The 21857-nt window shown below is 44.9% G+C and overlaps 1 protein-coding gene across 1 annotated transcript in view; it reads right to left on the bottom strand.

The window, feature by feature from the left end:
* The window catches only part of ENTREP2 (endosomal transmembrane epsin interactor 2), a 257220-nt gene that overhangs the window by 47679 nt on the left and 187684 nt on the right, over window positions 1–21857 (bottom strand). Inside the window, exon 4 of the mRNA XM_059915335.1 lies at window positions 20199–20333. Coding sequence (XP_059771318.1) covers window positions 20199–20333 — 135 coding nt within the window. The remainder of the gene's footprint in view (window positions 1–20198; window positions 20334–21857) is intronic.

Genomic DNA, 21857 nt, shown 5'->3' with positions numbered 1-21857 from the left:
GGATCAAGATGAGGATGATGAGAGAGAAGGGAAACCCAAAGCAGCGGGTATATAAATGGACAGATGCACCACCGCGGTGGAGGTTTTCACACACCTGTCCCAACACGTCCAGCAGACAGTCAGTGAGGATAGAGATGAGCCAAACCCCACGCCAAGTCATGTACCAGAACCTGTACTCACAAGATATGTGGAACTTTTACCAAAACTTGATTACAAACAAATGCAAAGCAAGGGTCAACAGACTAACACCAAAGATGCAGGCAAATCAGGTTACCTGACCACAGTGCAGTTACGTTTGCTATAAACGACAGAAAGACAACCAAGCAAACCCTCCCTACATCTGCAAATTCACAATACACTGAGAAATAACTCAGGGATGGAAAAAGAAATCATAATGAAGATGAGAGAATCCTTGGAACCAAATAAAACATGACCAGACATCAAAAATATGCAGTTAGAGAGACATGTAACACTGCCAGGTTACGTGAGAAAAGAAGAAAGATGAAGTTTAGTCACAAAGCACACAACTCGAGAAGCAAGAAAAAGAAGGAATTTGAAAACAAGGAATAAATGGAGAAGAGAGCAGAAATTAATGAACTTTGAAAAAAAAAAGACAGTAGAATCAATAAACCCAGAGCTTGTTCTTTGGGGAAAAAAACTAATACAGTAGACAAGTGTCTGGCAAGGCGGCTGAATAATAGAAAGAAGGGGAATAAACTAGAAACATCAGAAATTAAAAGAGACATGATTAATTTCTTCATATCAATGAACTTGAAAACCTAAATAAAATGGACAATTTTTCCAGAAAAATAATATACACTAAAACTATCTCATGAAAAAAGAGAAAGATGATATGAGTAATGATGAAAAATCCTTAATAAAATATAAGCACAGTAGATTTTCATAATCAGATGATAACACTGTGACTTTTATCCCAGAAATGCAAGAAAGTTTCCACATTAGAAATCCATTAATATAATTCACTATATGAACAGAACAAAGTTGTGTATGTGGGTGTATATACATATACATGTGTATTTATATATTATATAAATATATATATTAAAGGGCCTTAAATTTTAGCAAATGCAGCATTTATTGAGATATGCATGCATGTGTTTGTACATACACATATGTGTATTTATATATGTATATACATGCATACGCACTTATCTCAATAGATGCTGCATTTGCTAAAATTTAAGACTCTTCAATGGTAAATTCTAAGCAAAATGGTAATAAAGTGGGATTTGCATAACCTGGCAAATACTATTTAGTCCCACAAAATTTCAACAAACATTACTCCTAATTATTGAATATGTTTCCTTTAAAATCAGGAAGGAATAAAATAAAATAAAATAGGTAAGTGACAAGGACCTACTGTACAGCACAATATAGCTCAACATCTTGTAGTAACTGATAAGGGAAAAGAATATCACTTTGCTGTACACTTGAAACAAACACAACATTGTAAATTAACTATACCTCAATAAAATAAAATAAATAAAATCAGGAAGAAGACAAGGATGGCTCAAGCGCTATTCAACATTGTGCTGGAGTCCTACCCACGTCGGGAAGACAGGAAAAGTGAAGAGAAATCAATAATCACTGTAAAGATTGCAAGGAAGAAGCAGACGGCTGTTATTGCCAGACAATGTAACCCACTAAATAGAAAATCCCAAACAATCTACAGGCAAACTGTCAGAGTAAATGGAGGTATCAGTAACTGGATGCAGGATCAACGAACAAAAGTAAATGGGTTTCTCCATATAAACATTATAAAGTAAGAAAATGTACTTGACATATATACACTAATATGTATAAAATAGATAACTAATAAGATCCTGCTGTATAAAAAAATAATAAAATAAAATTTTTAAAAAACAACAAAAAAGAAGAAAATGTACTTAAAAAACTCTACTTTTCCCATAGCAACAAAACTATATGACACCTAGGAATGTATCTAACAAAAGATGGTCAAGTCTGTACATCAAAAATTATAACAGTTTTCTTGAAAAATGCAACAGAATGCTAAATAAATGGAAAGATACACCAAAAATTATCATTCTCAGCAAACTAACCTAAAAATGCAATGCAGTTACAAACAATGAATGGTTCTGTGTGTGTGTGTGTGCACGTATGTGTGTGGGTGGGGGGGGAAGGGAGACGGGGAAGGCGGGGAGGGGGAGAGGGTCCACAAAGGACCAAGAATAGCCAAGACAATTTTGAAGAAGAACAAAGTGGAGGCTTATCCTACCAAAAACAAGACTAACAAAGAAATAGTATTTAATATAACGTGCTATTGACCATGAGTCAAGCCATATACCAAAGAAAAAGAAAAGAGACCCCAGAAATAGATGCCTTCAGACATAGAAACTGGACATACGGCCATACAACTAAATGACCACAGACCTGTGCTGTAATAACTGAGGTTTATCTATCTGTGAAAAACAAAATAAAATTAGATCCGTATCTCATACCACATGCACAATTAAGCCTCAGGCAGATTAATGAACTACATGTGAAAAGCAAAGTTTTAAAACTTATGGGAAAAAAATCCGGGATATTTGTATAACCTCAGGACGGGAAAGTATTTCTCTTTTTTTAAAGGTTCTTGGGGATCCCCAGGGGATCACATTTTTAAAAAAATACTTATTTATTTGGCTACGCTGCATCATAGTCGTGGCACACGGGATCTTCGTTGAGTCATGCAGGATCTTTAGTTGTGGCATGCGGGATCTAGTTCCCCAACCAGGAATGGAACCCAGGACCCCTGCATTGGGAGTGTGGAGTCTTAACCACTAGACCACCAGGGAAGTCCTGGAAAATATTTCTTAAACGCAACACAGAAAGGGCACATCAGACAGGAAATGAATTTGCATTAAAACTGAAAACTTCTCTCTGACAAATGACATCCCAAACAAAACTAAACGACAAGTCACAGAGTGCGTGAGATTTTTATGACAAAGGTCATCGTTCAGAATCAAGAACAAAGAACCCAACAGGAAAACAGACAAAATAGGCAATTCACTGATGAGAAACATAAATAGCCAAGATATTGACAATATATGACAAGTCGAGAAGAATCTATGTCAAGAAGTCTTGGCAAGGATGTGGTCGGAGCAAGGGCACCTCTTCCTCTGGCAGTGAGAATGTGAGTCTGCATTACCCCTTCGTAGAGAAATGGGAAATGTTTTGCAAAAGGGCAGATGCATTTTCCTTTCATCCTGGCAAGTATGCCCGCTGAGAAGACTGAGCACAAGAGCCCATGCTGAGGAGGGCGTGACTATTCATTCTAGTACTGTTGCAACAGTGAAAACTTGGAAACAACTTATATCCATTAACATGAGACAGATAAGCAAGTTGTGGAATATTCAGATACTGCAAAACTACACAGACTCTAAAAAGACAATTCAAGCTACATACACATCCGCGTGGATCAACATCAAAGAGCATGATGGTGGGTGAAAATAGAAAAGTGCTTATGGTACCGATTATGTTAACTTTTATGTAAAATTTTAGTGAACTATGCAAGCATGCAGGGGAAAGGCAAAATCAACCTCAGGATAGTGGCTGTCCCTGGACACCCTCTAATTTCAGACATAGAGAGGGAGCCATGGCTGGGGTCTCAGTGGGGTCTGTAAAAATATATAAAATTGCAATAATATGGTTCTTGTTTTTTAAAAAGATAGAAGCAAACATTGTAAACATGATGAGACTGGACAAATGTGGGTGGCATTTGCTACATTACTCTCAGACTTTCCAGTCTGTTGACTTGGCTCCTCTTGCAGGGTGGATATGCCTGGAGGTGAACGGGACGAGGCCTGCCGAAGGCATCGCTGTTTGCACAGAAATGGCCCTGAGCCTGTGGCCGCACCGTCCCGTGTCCTCCTACACAGATCCCACTGGTGGTGGAGAAAGCACCAGATCTGGCATTCAAGACTGAAATCTGGGTCCACCACCAGTTACGAGACTGCAGCTCTGACACTGCCTGTCCTGGAGTCATGTTCTCGCCTCTAAAGTGTCAATGATGAAGTCTGCCTCGCAGACCTCGCTGGGGCTGGGGTCATGGTGGGGAAAACAGCGTGATGGATCTAAAAGGCTCTGCACTTGGGGACCTAGAGATGATCCTTCTAAGTGAAGTAAGCCAGACAGAGGAAGACAAATATCATATGGTATCACTTACATGTGGAATCTAAAAATATGATACAAATGAACTTATTTACAAAACAGAAACAGACGCACAGACACAGAAAACAAATTTATGGTCACCAAAGGGGAAAGGTGGGGGGAGGGATAGATTAGGAGTATGGGATTAGCATATACACACTACTGTATATAAAATAGATAAACAACAAGGACCTACTGCATAGCACAGGCAGCTATACTCAGTATCTTGTAATAACCTATAAGGGAAAAGAATCTGAAAAGGAATAGAGATATATGTTTACGTACTGAATCACTGTGTTGTACACCTGAAACTTACACAACATTGTAAATCAACTATACTTTGATTAAAAAATAAAAATATAAAAAAAATAAAAATAAAAAAAAATAAAATAAAAATATAAATAAATAAATAAAAAGGCTGTGCAAAGCGGGTCACAAAGGATGGCTCCCAGAAAAGCCAAACTGGGGCCAAATGTAAAAGAACACTTAGGTATCACTCCTCTGCTAAGTCGTTTCTCTCGCAATAATTCTGCTCCCTCAGCCGAAGGCTCTGTCCTGTGGCCCCTCTCATCTTGGGCATCTCCGTGAAGGCCTGGGGATATTAAGCCACTCCAAACGATTGTGCTCAGCTCTGCTATGATTATCTTATGCCTTCCTCGAGTTTCCATAACCAGTGCTTACTGATTTCTGAATCAAGTCAAATCCCTAAACAGATCTTTGAATTCCTGCACTGGCCCATCTCCATCTTTCTGGTCTTTGCTTTTACCCTTTTTTTTTACCTGTCACTCATCTGTTACAAAGACGGTTAACAGCATGAGGTATAATTGACATATGACAAAATGCACATATTTTAAGCACAGAATTTGATGAGTTTTGACACACGTATACACCTGTGTAGCCATCACCACAATCAAGCGAGTGAATCTATCCACGGCCCCCAGTTGCCTCTGGCTCCTTTGTTACAAGTAGTTCTGTGCTCTCACTTTCCCTTCTGCCGGTTTTATGCATTCTTTCAAATGGCCTCATCATTCAATTATTACTGAAAAATTTTCCATCCCGTGTATTTTCCTCCTAATACCCTCCTCCTCCCAGCATCCCTGTGCTAATTTAGAGCCCGGAAAATAACTACATGCTTTAGAAATAACCTCCAGTCCCCAGGAGTGGGCTCTGTGCTGTCTCCTCCAGTCTGTGTATGGAAATCAACAGCCTGCTATCTGCCTCCCCCTACCAAAAAGGCAATGGGACTCCTCCTGAAGCCCCTGGCTTTGTTTGGGGACTAGAGTGAAAATCAGGTCTATTAGTACTCATCCTGGGACCATCCCAGACCAAACAGTGTGTTGCTGGCCCTCATCATAACCCTCCTCTCAGACCCTGACATCGAGACTGTGCTAGCCTCGTGGAGATCCTGCAGCCGAGGGGGGAGGGCCGTGGACCACCTCCTTGTGGGTCCTTATCTGAATGTGCCGAAGACTGCGGGTCCTCGTGTGAGGGGGTCCGCCCGTGTGGCCCAGCACCAGGCCCTGCAGGTCCCCCAGGAAGCTGCCTTTCACTGGCTACATCACAGCACGTCCCCTGGTGATGGCTTTAGGGTGTCCACTTGGGGAGGGTCCAGGGCAGCAGTCTGGGAGGAAGCTGTGTTTGCACAGAGTGTTGCCTTAGACCTTAAAAATGTCCGCTGTCCATTTCAAATAATGAGAGGGCTCCTACCTACGCGATGACGGGGGTCTGTAGCACCCCTTTCCCAGCTGGAATCCCCTTGGCACCATAATCGATCCCACAGCTGCCCCACCTGCCACCTTGACCCCGCAGTCCCCAGGGCACGCTCTCAAGGTAGAGGATGGCTGCCAGTGACTTCCTAGAAGGCCTCATGCAGCTCACTCGGAAGCTGGGCCCCTCTTTCTTTACTCTGGTCTTACATGCAACATATATGGCAGAAGTTACAGAGGGTTCCAGAAAGGACTGGTTGGTACTCTTCCTTGAAGTCCAATGTGATACAGGCTTTTCCCTACTGTGACTTGACTGGGTTAAGGGAGGCCCACGTAGCTGGTAAAACATCACTTTTGGGTGCATCTGTGATCCCTTCCAGAACACCCTCACAGATGCACCCAAAGCAGTTCAATCAGTAGACGGGGTAAAGGAGACACCCAGTGTGGGTGGGCATCACCCAATCTGCTGAGGGTCCTCGTAGAGCAAACACGCAGAGAAAGGGAAAATTTGTTCTCTCTGCTTGAGCTGGAAAGTCCTTCTCCTCCTGTCCTTGGACATTGTCACTGCTGGTTCCTGAGCTTTCAGACTTGGAACAGGTCTTACATCCTATGTCCTCCCCATTCTCAGGCCTTGGGACTTGGACTGAATTATATAACCCGCTTTCCTGGTTCTCCAGCTCATGGACAGCAGATCCTGGGGCCTCTGGGCCTCCATAACCACATGAGCCAATTCCCATAATAAATCTCTCTCTCTCTCTCTCTCTGTATATATACACATTTTCTTTTTTGCAAGAGATAGTTTATTAACGCAGGCCGTGCACATCGCATGGGACAAGCCTAAACCAGAAGTAACTAAAGATGGCGGCTCAGAATCCCAGCTTCTGTAGCATCTTCAGCAAAGGACAATGAAGTCGTAGAGAAATGATAGGACGAAGGAGGGCAGTTTTAAGCTTCCAAAGTTGGCAAACTGTGTTGGGAAATACACTGAAGGAAGGTGATGGAGTAAGGTTTTCTAAAAAGAGGAATCTATTTCATGCAAGTTCTTTAGAGAAAGATACACTGAAAAGTCGAAAAACAATGACTTTTTGCTGGATACATTATTAGGATGGCTTTTTACTAGGTGAAATGCTGAGAGGAAAACTGACTAATTCAATGGGAATTTATAGAAATATGTCATCCAACTGGTTATGCTGTCTTAGGCAAGATATCCAGCCTCCAAGACTCATTTCCCTAATAGTAAAATGAATGGTGAATTTCTTGCTAAATATTCCATAAACCAGTTTTTATCTTTGGAGCACAAAGATTTTATGAGAGTGGGTGCTGTCACCGTCTGAGATCACCAATCATACCCTTCGTGCTTTTCCACTGGAATCTAGAATAGATTGTGTTTTCCCATCGGAATCTGGAATAGGAGATGTATAGAGATATTTTCTGTTGGTTCTTTTTCCCTGGAAAACCCCGACTAAGACAGCTCTTTTAGAGGTCTTCAGACATTTCAGTTAGAATCAGAGGTGTGTATATGGCCAAGCACTGTCATGTCACCACTGTACCCAGAGCTGTGTGTGTGTTTGGTATCGTTCAGCAAGAGAATCCAAATATGTTTTCCTATCTTCCCACTTCCTCGGTTTCTTAGATGTCACCAATTCTTTTCTTATAGCTAACCCACCCCATCACCTCTGCATACATAACATTTTATTCATCACTCCACTCAGCAAAATAATGACTCTCCCTTAGGATGGAGCAGAGGATTGAAAAATGCTTTTATAATTTAACATTTTAATTTCCTGTCACAGTGGAAATAGAGCACTACCCTGTAATTGTCCGTTTCACTTGTGACTTTCCTCCGCCATACCTGGAGGGCAGACTCTGCATCTTTTATCTCTGGACACCCAATGTCCAACCCAGGCACAGAAGAGGTGCTCAAAACAGTGACTGAATGAATGAATTAAAAACCCTCACTGAGGGACTTCCCTGGTGGCAGCAGTGGTTAAGAATCCGCCCGCCAATGCAGGGGACACGGGTTCGAGCCCTGACCCAGGAAGATCCCACATGCCTCGGAGCAACTAAGCCCATGCGCCACAATTACTGAGCCTGCGCTCTAGAGCCCGTGAGCTACAACTACTGAGCCCATGTGCCACAACTACTGAGCCCACACGCCACAACTACTGAAGCCTGCATGCCTAGAGCCTGTGCTCCGCAGCAAGAGAAGCCACTGCAACGAGAAGCCCGTGCAACACAATGAAAGAGTAGCCCCTGCTCACCGCAACTAGAGAAAAGCCCGCGCTCGGCAACGAAGACCCAACGCAGCCAAAAATAAATATTAATTAATTAATTAATTTTAATAAAAAGAATAGAAGACTATTTTTTAAAAAAAACCCTCACTGATTTCAGAGACGGTTCCAGAGTGTCTCCCGGGGCCCCACCCCTCTCTGTGAGCCACTGTGAGCCACTGTGAGCCAAAGAGATTTGGTTCCTGCCTCCGTGGGGCTTGCGGTCTGGATGGGGCATGCTTACGATCCGTGGTCACTGTCATGTGAAGATGAAGTACAAGGAGCTGTGAGAACTTAGGATGAGGGTGCTGGTCTAGCCTGAGGGCTGGAGGAACGCTGATGGCCGATGGATGAGCAGAAATGAGCCCATCGCAGTGGAGAGGAAGAGCCTTCCAGACACGGAGAGCTCCGTGTGCCAAGACCCCGGAGCACGGAGCATCCTGCGTGTGTCCTGGAGGCTGAGGGGGCCAGGGTGGCTGTGGGAAGGGGACAGGCAAGAGTGTCACAAACTGAGGCCAGACAGACTCTGTGAGACATGCTCCGAGATGTAGGTCTTTGCCCTGAAAGCAAGTGTGACCTCATGGGATGTGCAGCGTTAATGTCAGCATGAGGCGGTGGGACAGCGGCCAGGGAGGGTGGCGGGAGGGAGAGGGAGGTTGGGACCCCTCCGTGGTCCCACTGCAGGGGTGCTGGGATGACTAATTTTGTGTGTCAATTTGGCTGCCCTGTGGTGCCCAGGAATATGGTCAAACATCATTCTGGATGTTTCTGTGAGAGTGTTTTGGGGTAACCTTCACATTCATAGCAGTGACCCTGAGTAAAACAGAGTGCCTTCCAAATGGGGGTAGGGGTCATCCAACCAGGTGAAGGCCTGACCTCCCCCGAGGAGGAGGGATCCTGCCGCAGACAGCGGTGGCCTTTGGACTTGAACTCAGCTCTTGCCTGATGTTCAGCCTGCTGCCCACCCTGCATATTCTGGACTTGTCAACCTCGTAATCGTGTCAGTCAATTCTTTAAATATATCTCTCTCTCATATGTACACACAGATGCACACGTGCACACACACACACACACACACACACACACGTCTTATTGGTTCTGTTTCTCTGGAGAACCCTGACTAATACAGGGGAGAAGATCTGAAATCGTCATTTCGGAGAGTTGAGGAGAGAGATGGGCAGGGGAAGGCAGCACAGGTGCTGCACAGAGTGGAGCGGCAGGTGAGGCAGGTGCCAGGTGAGGCAGGTGCTCACGGGGTAAGGTGCTCAGCCACAGGCCTCACGACGCGGCCCACTGGTCTTGCTGGGTGCAGATGAGGAGGGAATGTGGACAGTTTGGTTCACCCAGGGAGTGGGCGCCAGCAGAGAGGGGCTAGGAACAGAGTGGCGGGGTTTTGGACACTGGTCCATGTGTCCTTGAAGGCATGGATCTGGCCCCTGGGCAGGGAGATGGATGGACTCGCATGGTGGAGTCCGGCTGAGGCTGGAGAGAAGGCGTGGGGGAGAGGAGGCCGGACAAGAAGGCTGCAGGAGCCAAGGCTGAGGCCATGAGCTGGGGCGCCCCGCCAGGCCATCCTGGAGGGGGCAGGGCTCAGGGAAACGATCATGGAGTGTGTGGCGGTGCTGGTGTGGAGGACGTGGGATCTGGAGACTTGGGGTTAAGAGAGGGAGATGCCAGAGCTCTGCAGGGACCAGCGCCCGGAGTGCCGTGGCTCTTCCCTGCAAAGAGGAGGAGACGGGGATAAAACCGCCCGGCGGGGCTTCCCTGGTGGCGCAGTGGTTGAGAATCTGCCTGCCAATGCAGGGCACACGGGTTCGAGCCCTGGTCTGGGAAGATCCCACATGCCGCGGAGCAACTAGGTCCGTGAGCCACAACTGCTGAGCCTGCGCGTCTGGAGCCTGTGCTCCGCAACAAGAGAGGCCGCGACAGTGAGGGGCCCGCGCACCGCGATGAAGAGTGGCCCCCGCTCGCCACAACTAGAGAAAGCCCTCGCACAGAAACGAAGACCCAACCCAGCCATAAATAAATAAATAAGCCTACACCTTTAAAAAAAAAAAAACCGCCCGGCGGAGGGACAAAGGCAAGGTGCTGGCCCCACAGGAAGTGCCCTCATCCCGAGCAGAGCAGTGAGTGGCCCGTCCTAGGCCTGCCTGCTCCACACCTGGCCCTTCATGTACAGACGGCAGCCCACTCACACATCCTGGGGGGCGGGCAGTGCTGAGGCACTGCGAGAGGCAACCAGCCCAACAAGGCTGCCTGCACAGGGACCACTACAAACATACCCCTAGAAATACTTCTATGTCAACATCTGAGCCTCCTGGACCTGGTTTTAACTGAGCAGGTACAGATAAGTTGCAGGCCTCTTGGGTGGAACCTCTGTTCTGTAGGATTATCCTAAATATGCCATACAGACTTGGGGCTGCAGACATCCCACAAGACTCAGTATCGCAACCACACAGGGGAAAGCGATACCACTAAAATCAGAGGGTGGGCAGGCAGGCTTTCGGTGGCTTTGGGAACCAAGGGCAGAGATGCCATTCAGGAATGTGGTCGGCATCCCCACCCTATCATGGGGGCGGGGTGGGGGGAAGCCTTGCCAGAGGTAAATTGTGCTCAGTCTCTCTGCACATTCCCTTACATGGACCCCACGGCTGCTAAGTGGGAGATCGGGAATTTAACATCCTTCTCATCTCTGTCTGGATTCCACTTGGCCAGAGGGACCCTTCAGCTGCCCCCTTGGGGATCCAGGGGTGAGAAGAAAGCTGTATAGAGATATGACCATCTGTCTTGCTCTGTGTGGCTGCCCAGTTCAGAAAATGGGAAGGTCCCTTCTAGCAGGGTGTGTGTGTGTGTGTGTGTGTGTGTGTTTATTGTTTCACACTGCCAGTCAATGCTGTGAGTTTTGTCACAAAATATTAGTGTTTACGTATTCTCAGAACCATTTTTATTTCTTCAGCATGGTTAAAAACTTAATCAAGATTAAATGATGATTTTATTTTTCAGGTCCCTAGGTTTCTAGAAAATTGTCTTGCTGGGATTGTTTTTCCTTTAACTCCCTTAGAGACAAAGAAAAGGATCTTCAAGAGAAGATAAGGAAGCATATAAACTCAATAACTGATTGATTTCTTGGGAAGCTTTTATCTCCTTGTCCATTGATAAAGGTTCTTTAGGTAATTTGCTTTACTACGGCTCAGTAAATTAAGCCAGGTACTTGAAGCAAACAAACAAACGAAAAAAGATTTTTAACTCTGTTTTGAATTAGAATTACATCATTATAATAAAACCATAATGATATTCTGGGATAGAGCAAAGAATGAAAGTTGGGAGGGATATAATATCAACACATGACGAAGCGTATTCCATCAGTTGACAATTCCAATTTGTGTAATCTTTTAAAAATTCTATTAATACTGATCAGAAAATATGTCACAATCTTGTGCTGGGTTTGACTTAGCAAAGACAACCATTAAACTACCAAAACATCTTTTTGTCATTTATTGTGTCACTTAATCTTCCAAAAGCCTAGATATTATCTTATCAGGAAAGGGGACCGCCTTTGGTCGCAATTTCCACCACTGTCCAGTGCTTTGGGAAAGCGAATGCTGAAATCCTAATTTTGAGGCCACCCTCTTTATGGACTTCATAATGGGATGCCCCCAGCCAGGTCCCATCATCAGGGAGCGGGCATTTGAGTCTTGGAGAACTGAGACCCTCCAAGGAGACCTGCCCATCAGCAGACTCGCTCAGGGACCCAGGAGGAGCCATCTGACCCTCTCTGGGCTGCTGCCTGCTCAGCCACACGATGGGCAACAGGATGCCCCATCCATCCAGTTCTACAATTCTGAGGATCCCTGCACTGCACGATGGAGTTCTGGGTCCCCTCTATGCCCTTTGCCCTTTCCCCTGCCCTCACCCTGTCAGGGTGGAGCAGCAAACCTGAGCATGGCAGGAGGCATTATGTTTGAGAGATGCTGGTCTGCCCCCAGGATCCAGGATTCGAGGTGGCTGGGGAAAGCTGAAAAGAGATCCAGGGAAGAGGGCTCAGAGCCCCCAAACCCCCGAAAATAATCTGAGGGACAAGTGAGGCAGCGTCCCCAACATCTTCTGGGTTCCAATTAGACTCCTTATCAGCCAGGAAGAAGATTAGTTTCTGCTTGTTTTCCCTGACGGTGGATTATGCCTGCACAACATTCCAGATATCGGGAGTGGTGGGGGGGAGGGTGGTGTGAAGGTCAGGAGGTAGTCGGACCAATCTCACTAAGCCATCAGTTAATTCAAACACACCTCAAATCAAAAGAGTGTTGATTCCCAAATCAATTATACGGGATTTCCAGGGCACAAACTGAGTTCATTACATACAAAGTATGAATAAGCCATCATTTAATATGGAAATTTAGGCAGGGAACATTACTAATCAGATAACTAGAGCCTCAAGTCAGACTATTAAAGGACCAACGAAGCCACTCTAATTGCTGATCAAAAAAGAGCAGGCAAGGGAAACTAATCAAAGTGACATGCCCGTTCGTGCCTTTCCTTTGGCTCCCAAGGAAATGTGCTCCACGGAGGAGCAGGCCTGCCCTTCCCCACGTGACTCCTGCCACCCCCATGCGTTCCGAGGGTTTCAACATGGAGAAGCCACCCCAGGTCCGTTCACAGCAGGTGAGTCACTGAGCACAGCCTGGCTTGCATGACTTTAAGCATAATGAGCATATTAAAAATGACTGCACAATGCACACTATTGTGTATAAAACAGATAAACAACACGCTCTACTGTATAGCACAGGGAACTATATTCATTATCCTGTAATAAACCATAATGGAAAAGAATATGAAAAAGAAGATATATATATGTACAACTGAATCACTTTGCTGTACAGCAGAAATTAACACAACATTGTAATCCAAGTATACGTCAATTTAAAAAAAAAGAGTGCACGACTAATTACAAGAAAACTAGAGAATGTGGTACTTGGATCTACATGAATCTCAGAGGAAGAAGTACCTATATTTATGAAAAGGAAGTACAAAACCTTAATTACGCTAAAGCCTATTTAAATAGAGCATGATGCTTGATAGGGGTTAGGACTTGCCTTTAGTGCTTTGAAGTATCCATGGACCTCAGAAAAGATCTAAGAAAGGGATAAAATACATGGAAACTCCCCCCCACCCCCGTGTAATTAACTAGCTACAGACATCCTTGGGGGAAGGCTGGGACCAAACTGAGAAGGTGGCGGCTCAGTCTAAGATCTAAAAGTAGAGACACAAAGGCTCAAGGAATAAACGACAAAGAAACAGACTGAGAGGTGAGCTGCCCAAACCCGAGATCACATCGGAAGCAGAGCACAAAGATAACAGTCACTGCAGAGAACAGGTGAGGAGGAGAGGCTTTAGGAAAATGGAGCAAAGTGAGGTGGGAAAGAAAGAGTTGTAAAAACTAGAGAAAAAAATGATAGTGATGAAAGACAGGTCAGAGTGGTCCAAGGAAGGCACAGTTACCCTCAAACTAAGAGAACAGAAAAAAAAAAATTCAAATGCATAGTTCAAGAAAGTTTTTCTGAAATAAAGCAAGATGCAAACTCACAGGCTGAAAGGTACACTGTGGACCATGGAAATTTGAGAAGGACTGATCAGTGTCAAGACATATCATAGTGAAATTAATGGACTTGATCATTTAAAAACACCATTGACATAGGACTAAAAACATGTTGCTTTGTATCGGACAGGTTGGGCTAGGTTATGCTGTGGTAACAAACATCCCCCAAGTCTCAGTGGGTTAAGACAACAGAGGTTTATTTCTCATTCATGCCATGTGTCCATTGTGGGTACTTGTGGGTGAGTTATGGGGTCTCTGCCCATGGTAGGGACCCAGGCTGATGGTGCAGCCACCACCTATGATTTGCCAGTTACTGTGCCAGAGGGAAAGAGAGCCCCAGAGCATCTCACACCACAGGTACACACTCGGCCTTGGAAAAGTGATCCATGTATGTTCCACTCACGTGGCTCCAGGCACCCAAAAGGGCACTAGGACTAGGTCTAGGGGAACTTGGAGAGTTAAAAATATTTTTAAACAGCACTGACGACTACCACATACCAAAAAAGGAGAGAGCATTATGCTGATATAAGATCTTTCTCTACAGCAATATTCGATGTCAAAAGAGAATGGCACACCATCTATAAACCCCTAGGAGGTAAATATGCTCCTCAAAAATTCTATACCAGGGAGGTCATTATGGATAATACCTCTCAGTTCTGCTTAGGATGCAGACAGCTAAAAAGAGCACTTACCCCACCATTACAAAAAAAATAAGACACTGGACACTCTGCAAGTTCACATCTTAAGTTGATCCCATCTGACAGCTGAGGTCGCAGGGCAACCAGCTAATCCAAATGCCAAGGAAAGACAGACACCTCTACGGAGAGATAGGAGGACGTGCTTACCTGGGGCCGATGCCGTCAGACAAGTTCTAGTGGAAAAGGTGGGCCAGAGCATATAGGGAACTTAGCAGAGAGATGGAAGCTATACGTAAGAATGAAATGGAAATGCTAGAAATGAAAAGCACAGTCACAGAAACCACAGGGTCACCAGAAGACTTGACAGAGTTGAGGAAAGACTTACCATGTGGGGTTGATTTTGGGGAATAAAAGGCTGGTTCACCATTCAAAGAAAGACAAATATCATATGATATTGCTTATAAGTGGAATCTAAAAAAAACGATACAGATAAACTCATATGCAAAAGAGAAATAGACTCACAGACATAGAAAGCAAACTTATGGTTACCAAAAGGGAAGAGGGGGAGGGATAAATTAGGAGTTTGGGATTAACATATACACACTACTCTATATAAAATAGATAACCAACAAGGTCCTACTGTATAGCACAGGGGGCTATACCTAATATCTTGTAATAACCTATAATGGAAAAGAATCTGAAAAAGAATAGATATAGGGGCTTCCCTGGTGGCGCAGTGGTTGAGAATCTGCCTGCCAACACAGGGCACACGGGTTCGAGCCCTGGTCTGGGAAGATCCCACATGCCGTGGAGCAACTGGGCCCGTGAGCCACAACTACTGAGCCTGCGCGACTGGAGCCTGTGCTCCGCAACAAGAGAGGCCGCGATAGTGAGAGACCCGTGCACCGCGATGAAGAGAGTGGCCCCCGCTTGCCACAACTAGAGAAAGCCCTCGCACAGAAACGAAGACCCAACACAGCCAATAAATAAATAAATAAATAAATAAATAATAAAAGTGTTTAAAAAAAAAAGAATAGATATATACATGTATGTATAAGTAAATCACTTTGCTGTACACCTGAAACTAACAAAACATTGTAAATCAATTATACTTCAATAAAAAAAAAAACAACGTGATTCACCACATTAGCAGAATAAAGAAGACAAAGTATATGAACATATAAGTAGACGCAGAAGGTACTTTGACAAAACCAACATCCACCATGATAAAAACTCTCAGAAAACTAGGAATAGTAGGCAACTTCCACAACCAGATAGTGGGCATCTATAAAAAACTCAGAGCTAACAACACACGTAATCCCTAGAGTCAGGAACAAGGCAAGGATGTACGCTCTCACTACTTCTATCTGACACTGCTGGAGATTCTAGTCAGTGCAACAGGCAAGGAAGAGGAATGAGAGGCAACCAGATGGGAAAAGAAGATGTAATATGGCATCTTTCTGGCAATCAGTAGCACAGGATTGTCTCCACAGAAAATCCAAAAGAATCTATAAAAGAGCTACTAGAACTAGTAGGTAAGTTTAGCAAATCACAGGATACAAGCTCAGTAACAAAAATCAAATTTCTATATATAAATGAACAAGAGACAATATTTAAAAATTTAAGTACCATTAAAAGAGCACCTGTACACATTAAATACTCTAAGCATACATATTATAAAATATGTTATGCTCTATATACTAAAAACTACACAACACTGATGGAAAAAAACACTGATGAAATCAAAGAAGACCTAAATAAACGGAGAGCTAAACCATGAATATATCCGTTCTCTCCAAGTTGATGTATACATTCAGTGCAATCTCAATCAAAATTCCAGCAGGATTTCTGTAGAAATTGAAAAGTTGATTCCACAATTTACATGGAAATACAAAGGAACTAGGATAACAAAAACAATTTTGGAAAACAAAAACAAAGTTAGAGGACAGCAGTAAACAAACTCTTACTTCTAAGAGTCCCTTGTCTTCCTGATCTTGGATGAATCTCAGCTGCCCCCAGAGCCATTGCTCCCGTTCCAGGCCCTCAGCTGGGGGGCAGGGGCAGGCTTGTCACTGCTGCTCTTTTTTTAAATTTAATTTTTTATTTTATACTGGAGTATAGTTGATTTATAATGCTGTGTTCGTTTCAGGTGTACAGCAAAGTGCTTCAGTTATACATATACATATATCCATTCGTTTTCAGATTCTTTTGCCATATAGGTTATTACAGAATATTGAGTAGAGTTCCCTGTGCTATACAGTAGGTCCTTGTTGATTATCTATTTTATATATTTTATGATTATTTTATATATATAGTGTATATATGTTAATCCCAAAGTCCTAATTTATCCCCCCCATCCCACATTTCCCCTTTGCTAACCATAGGTTTGTTTTCTATGTCTGTGAGTCTGTTTCTATTTTGTAAAGAAGTTCATTTGTATCATAGTTTTAAAGATTCCACATAAAAGTGATATCATATTATATCTGTCTTTCTCTGTCTGACTTACTCCACTCAGTATGATAATCTCTAGGTCTATCCATGTTGCTGCAAATGGCATTATTTCATTCTTATTTTATGGCTGAGTATATTCTGTTGTATATATGTACCACATCTTCTTTATCCATTCATTCATCAATGGACATTTAGGTTGCTTCCATGTCTTGGCTATTGTAAATAGTGCTGCTATGAACATAGGGGTGCATGCATCTTTTCAAATTATGGTTTTCTCCAGATATATGTCCTAGGAGTGGGACTGCTGGGTCCTATGGTAGTTCTATTTTTAGTTATTTAAGGAACCTCCATACTGTTCTCCATAGTGGCTGCACCAACTTACATTCCCACCAGCAGTGTAGGAGGGTTCCCTTTTCTCCACACCCTCTCTAGCACTTATTATGTATAGACTTTTTGATGATGGCCATTCTGACTGATATGAGGTGATACCTCATCATAGTTTTGATTTGCATTTCTCTAATGATTAGTGATGTTGAGCATCTTTTCATGTGCTTTTTGGCCACCTGTATGTCTTCTTTGGAGAAATGTGTATTTAGATCTTCTGCCCAGTTTTTGATGGGGTTGTTTGCTTTTTGATATTGAGCTGCATGAGCTGTGTGTATATTTTGGAAATTAATCCCTTGTTGGTTGCTTCGTTTGCAAACTGCTGCTCTTTCCACCTCAGTCATAAATCCTACCTCCTCTGGGCCTCACGCCACCAGCGCTACCTCTACTTACGTTTTGGAAACAAATTCATTGAGAAGTTTGGTGCAGTCTTTCTTTTCCTTCAACTCTTACCATTGTCCCAGGCAACGTGAACATCCATGGGGATGAGCCATTCAACGAGGCTCCCAGCTTGGCTGGAACATCTTCAGTGTCCTTCACTCCATTCCATTCAAGCCACCCCATCCCTCATGGTCTTCTCGTCAGGGCACCAGAACAGTGGACGAGGGTGGACAGCAAGCTCCCCCAGGCCCGGCTGCATTCTTGGAGGGAGCGTTGTTGACCCCACACCATCCTCTCTGTTCAAGCCAAGGTCACCTCCTCAGGGGCTGGAGGGGCCGCCTGAGTGCAGGGTTAGGAACTCCAGGCCTTGGGGGAGCAGGCCAGATACCTCCAATCCATCCACCGGGGAGAGGGGTGTGGCCTGATCACTTCACAACATCTGCACACCCAGGCAGTCTGCAGCACTGCAAGACGCCCCGGGGGTGTGCCAGCTTCTTCCGGGGGGTAGGGGTTGCACTGTCATTATAATGACCTATTGTCTTGTGACGTTTTTTAAATAGGGAAAGAAACGGTGCCCGGGCTGAGCAGATTACTTAGGAGTAGGCAGAATGGGATCAGAGTGAGCATGGCTGACGCTGGTGGGATGACTCTGAGCATCCCCAGGAGCTATTAAGATAGAAGCCGTGGCCATGCTCAACGTGAGATAGCAAGGAACGCCTTGTAACCAAGAGCATGGGCCCTTGATTGCTGCCTTCTGGCTTCCTCCAACCCCCTGGATCTGTCACTCTGGTGGGCTGCTGGGACCAATGAGTGGGGACCATCCTCCCTGTGAAACAGGGAGGTGCTGGGGGCCTCAGGCGCATCCTCTATCTCTGCAGCCACTGCTCGTTTGCCAGCCAGCTTCCCAGGGCACTGGAGTTCACAGGGAGCTCCCCAGACCTGCTGGTTCACCACTGCCAGCATTTGAAATGACACCCATGGAGGACCAACCACAGGCCCCCGTTCCAGACGGCGACACTGCCCTCCGTTCTCCCAGGTGCCGGGGTGGCTCTCTGGAGCCTCCAGATCCCCACACACTGCATCCCTTACACACATATGTACTACAGGGCTCCCTGTATACTGTAAATACCATTTTACCACCCACCAAGGGCTGCTTGGACCGTAGCTGCATCTTTCAAAAAATGTTTAGCAGTTTAGTTTCAGGGAAAAGAGAAGAATCGGGTTCATTGTTCATACGCGTTTTTAAGCAGCCAATTTTGATTTTCAGGAGTAGGAAAAACTTGTAGGAAGAAAAAGAAAGAAGTGATATAAACAATTTTCCATGTCATTAAAGAAAAATCAGATGCTGTACATAAGAATAGATTGCCATGGGAGACTATAAAATTTCTTGCTCCAAATATCTTTAAAAAGGCAAAATAAGTACCCATCTGTTCCCTGATGATGTACTAGCAAAAATGTTGGCTCAGCCATAAAAAAGAACAAAATAATGCCATTTGCAGCAACATGGATGGACCTAGAGATTATCATACTAAGTGAAATAAGTCAGAAAGACAAATATCATATGATATCACTTATATGTGGAATCTAAAATATGACACAGATGAACCTATCTACAAAACAGAAACAGACTCACAGGCATAGAGAACAGACTGGTGGTTGCCTAGGGGGAGGGGGGTGGGAGAGGGAAGGATTGGGAGTTTGGGGTTATCAGAGGCTAACCCTAAACTCCCAATCCTTATATATAGGATGGATATCCTATATATTATATATAGGATGGATAAACAACAAGGTCCCACTGTATAGCACAGAGAAACATATCCAATTTCCTGGGATAAACCGTAATGGAAAAGAATATAAAAAAAGAATGTATGTATAACTGAGTCACTTTGCTGTATAGCAGTAATTAACACAACATTGTAAATCAACTATACTTCAATTAGAAAAATGTTGGAGGGACTTCCCTGGTGGCACAGTGGTCGAGCATCCACCTGCCAGTGCAGGAGACACAGGTTCGAGCCCTGGTCCGGGAAGATCCCAGATGCCGCGGAGCAACTAAGCCCGTGCGCCACAACTACTGAGCCTGTGCTCTAGAGCCCACGCACCACAGCTACTGAGCCCGCGAGCCACAACTACTGAAGCCCGTGCGCCTAGAGCCCGAGCTCCGCAACATGAGAAGCCACCACAGTGAGAAGCTCACGCACCGCAACAAAGAGTGGCCCCCACTCGCAGCAACTAGAGAAAGCCCGCGTGCAGCAACAAAGACCCAGCACAGCCGAAAATAAATAAATTTTTAAAAAAATGTTGGAAAAGCAGTAGCACGCATCACATCCACATCTGCAACAACCTCTTTCAACCATTCAGCCCTGCTTCACAGATGTGGGAGTCAGAGAGTGAAATGGTGGAAATGGAAAACCCAGAAAGTGAAACCTTTAAAGTGGAAATCTCTAATGGTTTAAAACGCTCTCTGGAAAGATACTCCCTGTTGCATGTGACCCAGCTGGATGAACTAAGAACTGAAAGGAACGCAGTTAATAAAACCTTCCTACGAGATGTCGAGACGTCGCAAGGATGGGATGGGAGGCGGAAGCAACGGAGCCTGGGTCACCTTCAAGGTCAGCCGCACGGTGTTGCAGTCCTCCTGCAGCGGGTTCAGCTTCAGCGTCTCTCCGAGGTTGCTGCAGCCCGACGACTGATGCTGCATCTCACAGCAGACACACACCTCGACGCTGTCGAACTTAATCTAGACAGGGGTACACAGAGCTCACGGTTAAAACCGGGCACATGCTTGAGCTACACACACGCTTAAGAACACAATGTGACAAGCATCCCGTCTCGTTTTCTTTAAATAATAAAGCCAAGATAATTTTTTTAATAGACAAAAGACATCAGAAACACTATTAGGAATTATTTAAAATTTCTATTTTAAAAGCAATTAATAAAAAAATAAATTTGAAGAAACCTAAGCTATAAAGTTACAGAAAATTACATGAAGTTGAGCATGGAGACATTATCACATGTCTGTGATAACACACATTCTGTTCCCACTGTCAGCAGCTCCTGTCTCCCTTCATGGCTTAGCAAACTCCTACTCATCCGTCAAGACCCAACTCCAGCGCCATCCCTGAGGCCTTGTCTGGTTTCCCTCTCGGGAGCTGCTTGCTTCTCCCCTGCTGGAGACTCACTTTTTCAGCAGCAGTGACTCGTGTCTGTGTGCCCCCAAGGGCAGCTGCCACATCTTAACCATTACAATGTTCACAATGCCCAGGAGATGTGGGCCTTCAATAAGGGCTGAATGAATAAAAACGTCTGGGAAAATTAAAAACTATGGAAAGAAAAAATGCAGTTCAAGTGTTTTTAAAAGCCTGGACCCCAGGAGGAGAGCCACAGAGCACACCTGAGCCTGACCTGCAGCTTGAAGTGGACCTGCCCTGGCCTGGCTGCAGAAATAAGAGAGGAATCACTGCACTGCACACACACGCAGTTGTCCCCACCCATCTCCAGTCTTGGTCGGGCTGTCACACACGCACCCAACTGTTCATAGCCTCGGGCTTCTGGAAAAGTGAACTAAAAGAGGGACAGCCATAGGTCAAGGGCATCGTCCATGGCCAAATTTTCATCTATTTTAAACCTCTAGATAGTTTATCCTTTACCTATTTTATGCCTCATCTTTGCTCTTTTCATTCAGTCTTCTCAAATAATTTATGATTTATGTATCTGAATCACTACACTTTTGAGTGAGTGGGGGGGAACTTCTTGTGTCCAGGATTGCTCGTTAGCGATTCTCCAAATCTGCGCGTGGGCCTCGGGGGCAGGGCTGGAGGCAGGGGGAGGAGGGCGGTGTCCGCACAAACCACTGTCCCCCGCCACGGCCGCCCACCTACAGCAGGAGGGGCTGCAAAACCTGCCTTTAGAGATGCTCACGTTTTTAGAGATGTCTCCAGGCTCCAGGGCTGAAGCCCGGCTAAAGGAGCCATAACAACACCCCCATACAACACTCCAGGAGATGGTGCAGCCCACACCTGACCCCGCACCCAACCCTGGAGGTCCACAGGGCCCGCTGCCCACCAGCGTCAGGGCCGCTGTTGGTAGAGAGGCATGGGCCAGACCAAGAGGAACGGCCGTGGCTCTCTGGCCACCGAAATCTCCATGGTCATGTCATTGGCAACGTTTATTTCTGGTCCCAAGAAACTGGAAAAGAAGGGTTATGATTCTCGAGGCCAAGTTTTAAAAGGTAACGAGGGAAAAGGTAAAACTGTTAAAAGGT

This window comes from Balaenoptera ricei, chromosome 2, assembly GCF_028023285.1.
Source record: "Balaenoptera ricei isolate mBalRic1 chromosome 2, mBalRic1.hap2, whole genome shotgun sequence".
NCBI classification, from domain to species: domain Eukaryota; kingdom Metazoa; phylum Chordata; class Mammalia; order Artiodactyla; family Balaenopteridae; genus Balaenoptera; species Balaenoptera ricei.
The sequence above is the reverse complement of the archived record's forward strand: the minus strand, read 5'-3'. Positions and strand labels throughout refer to the sequence as shown.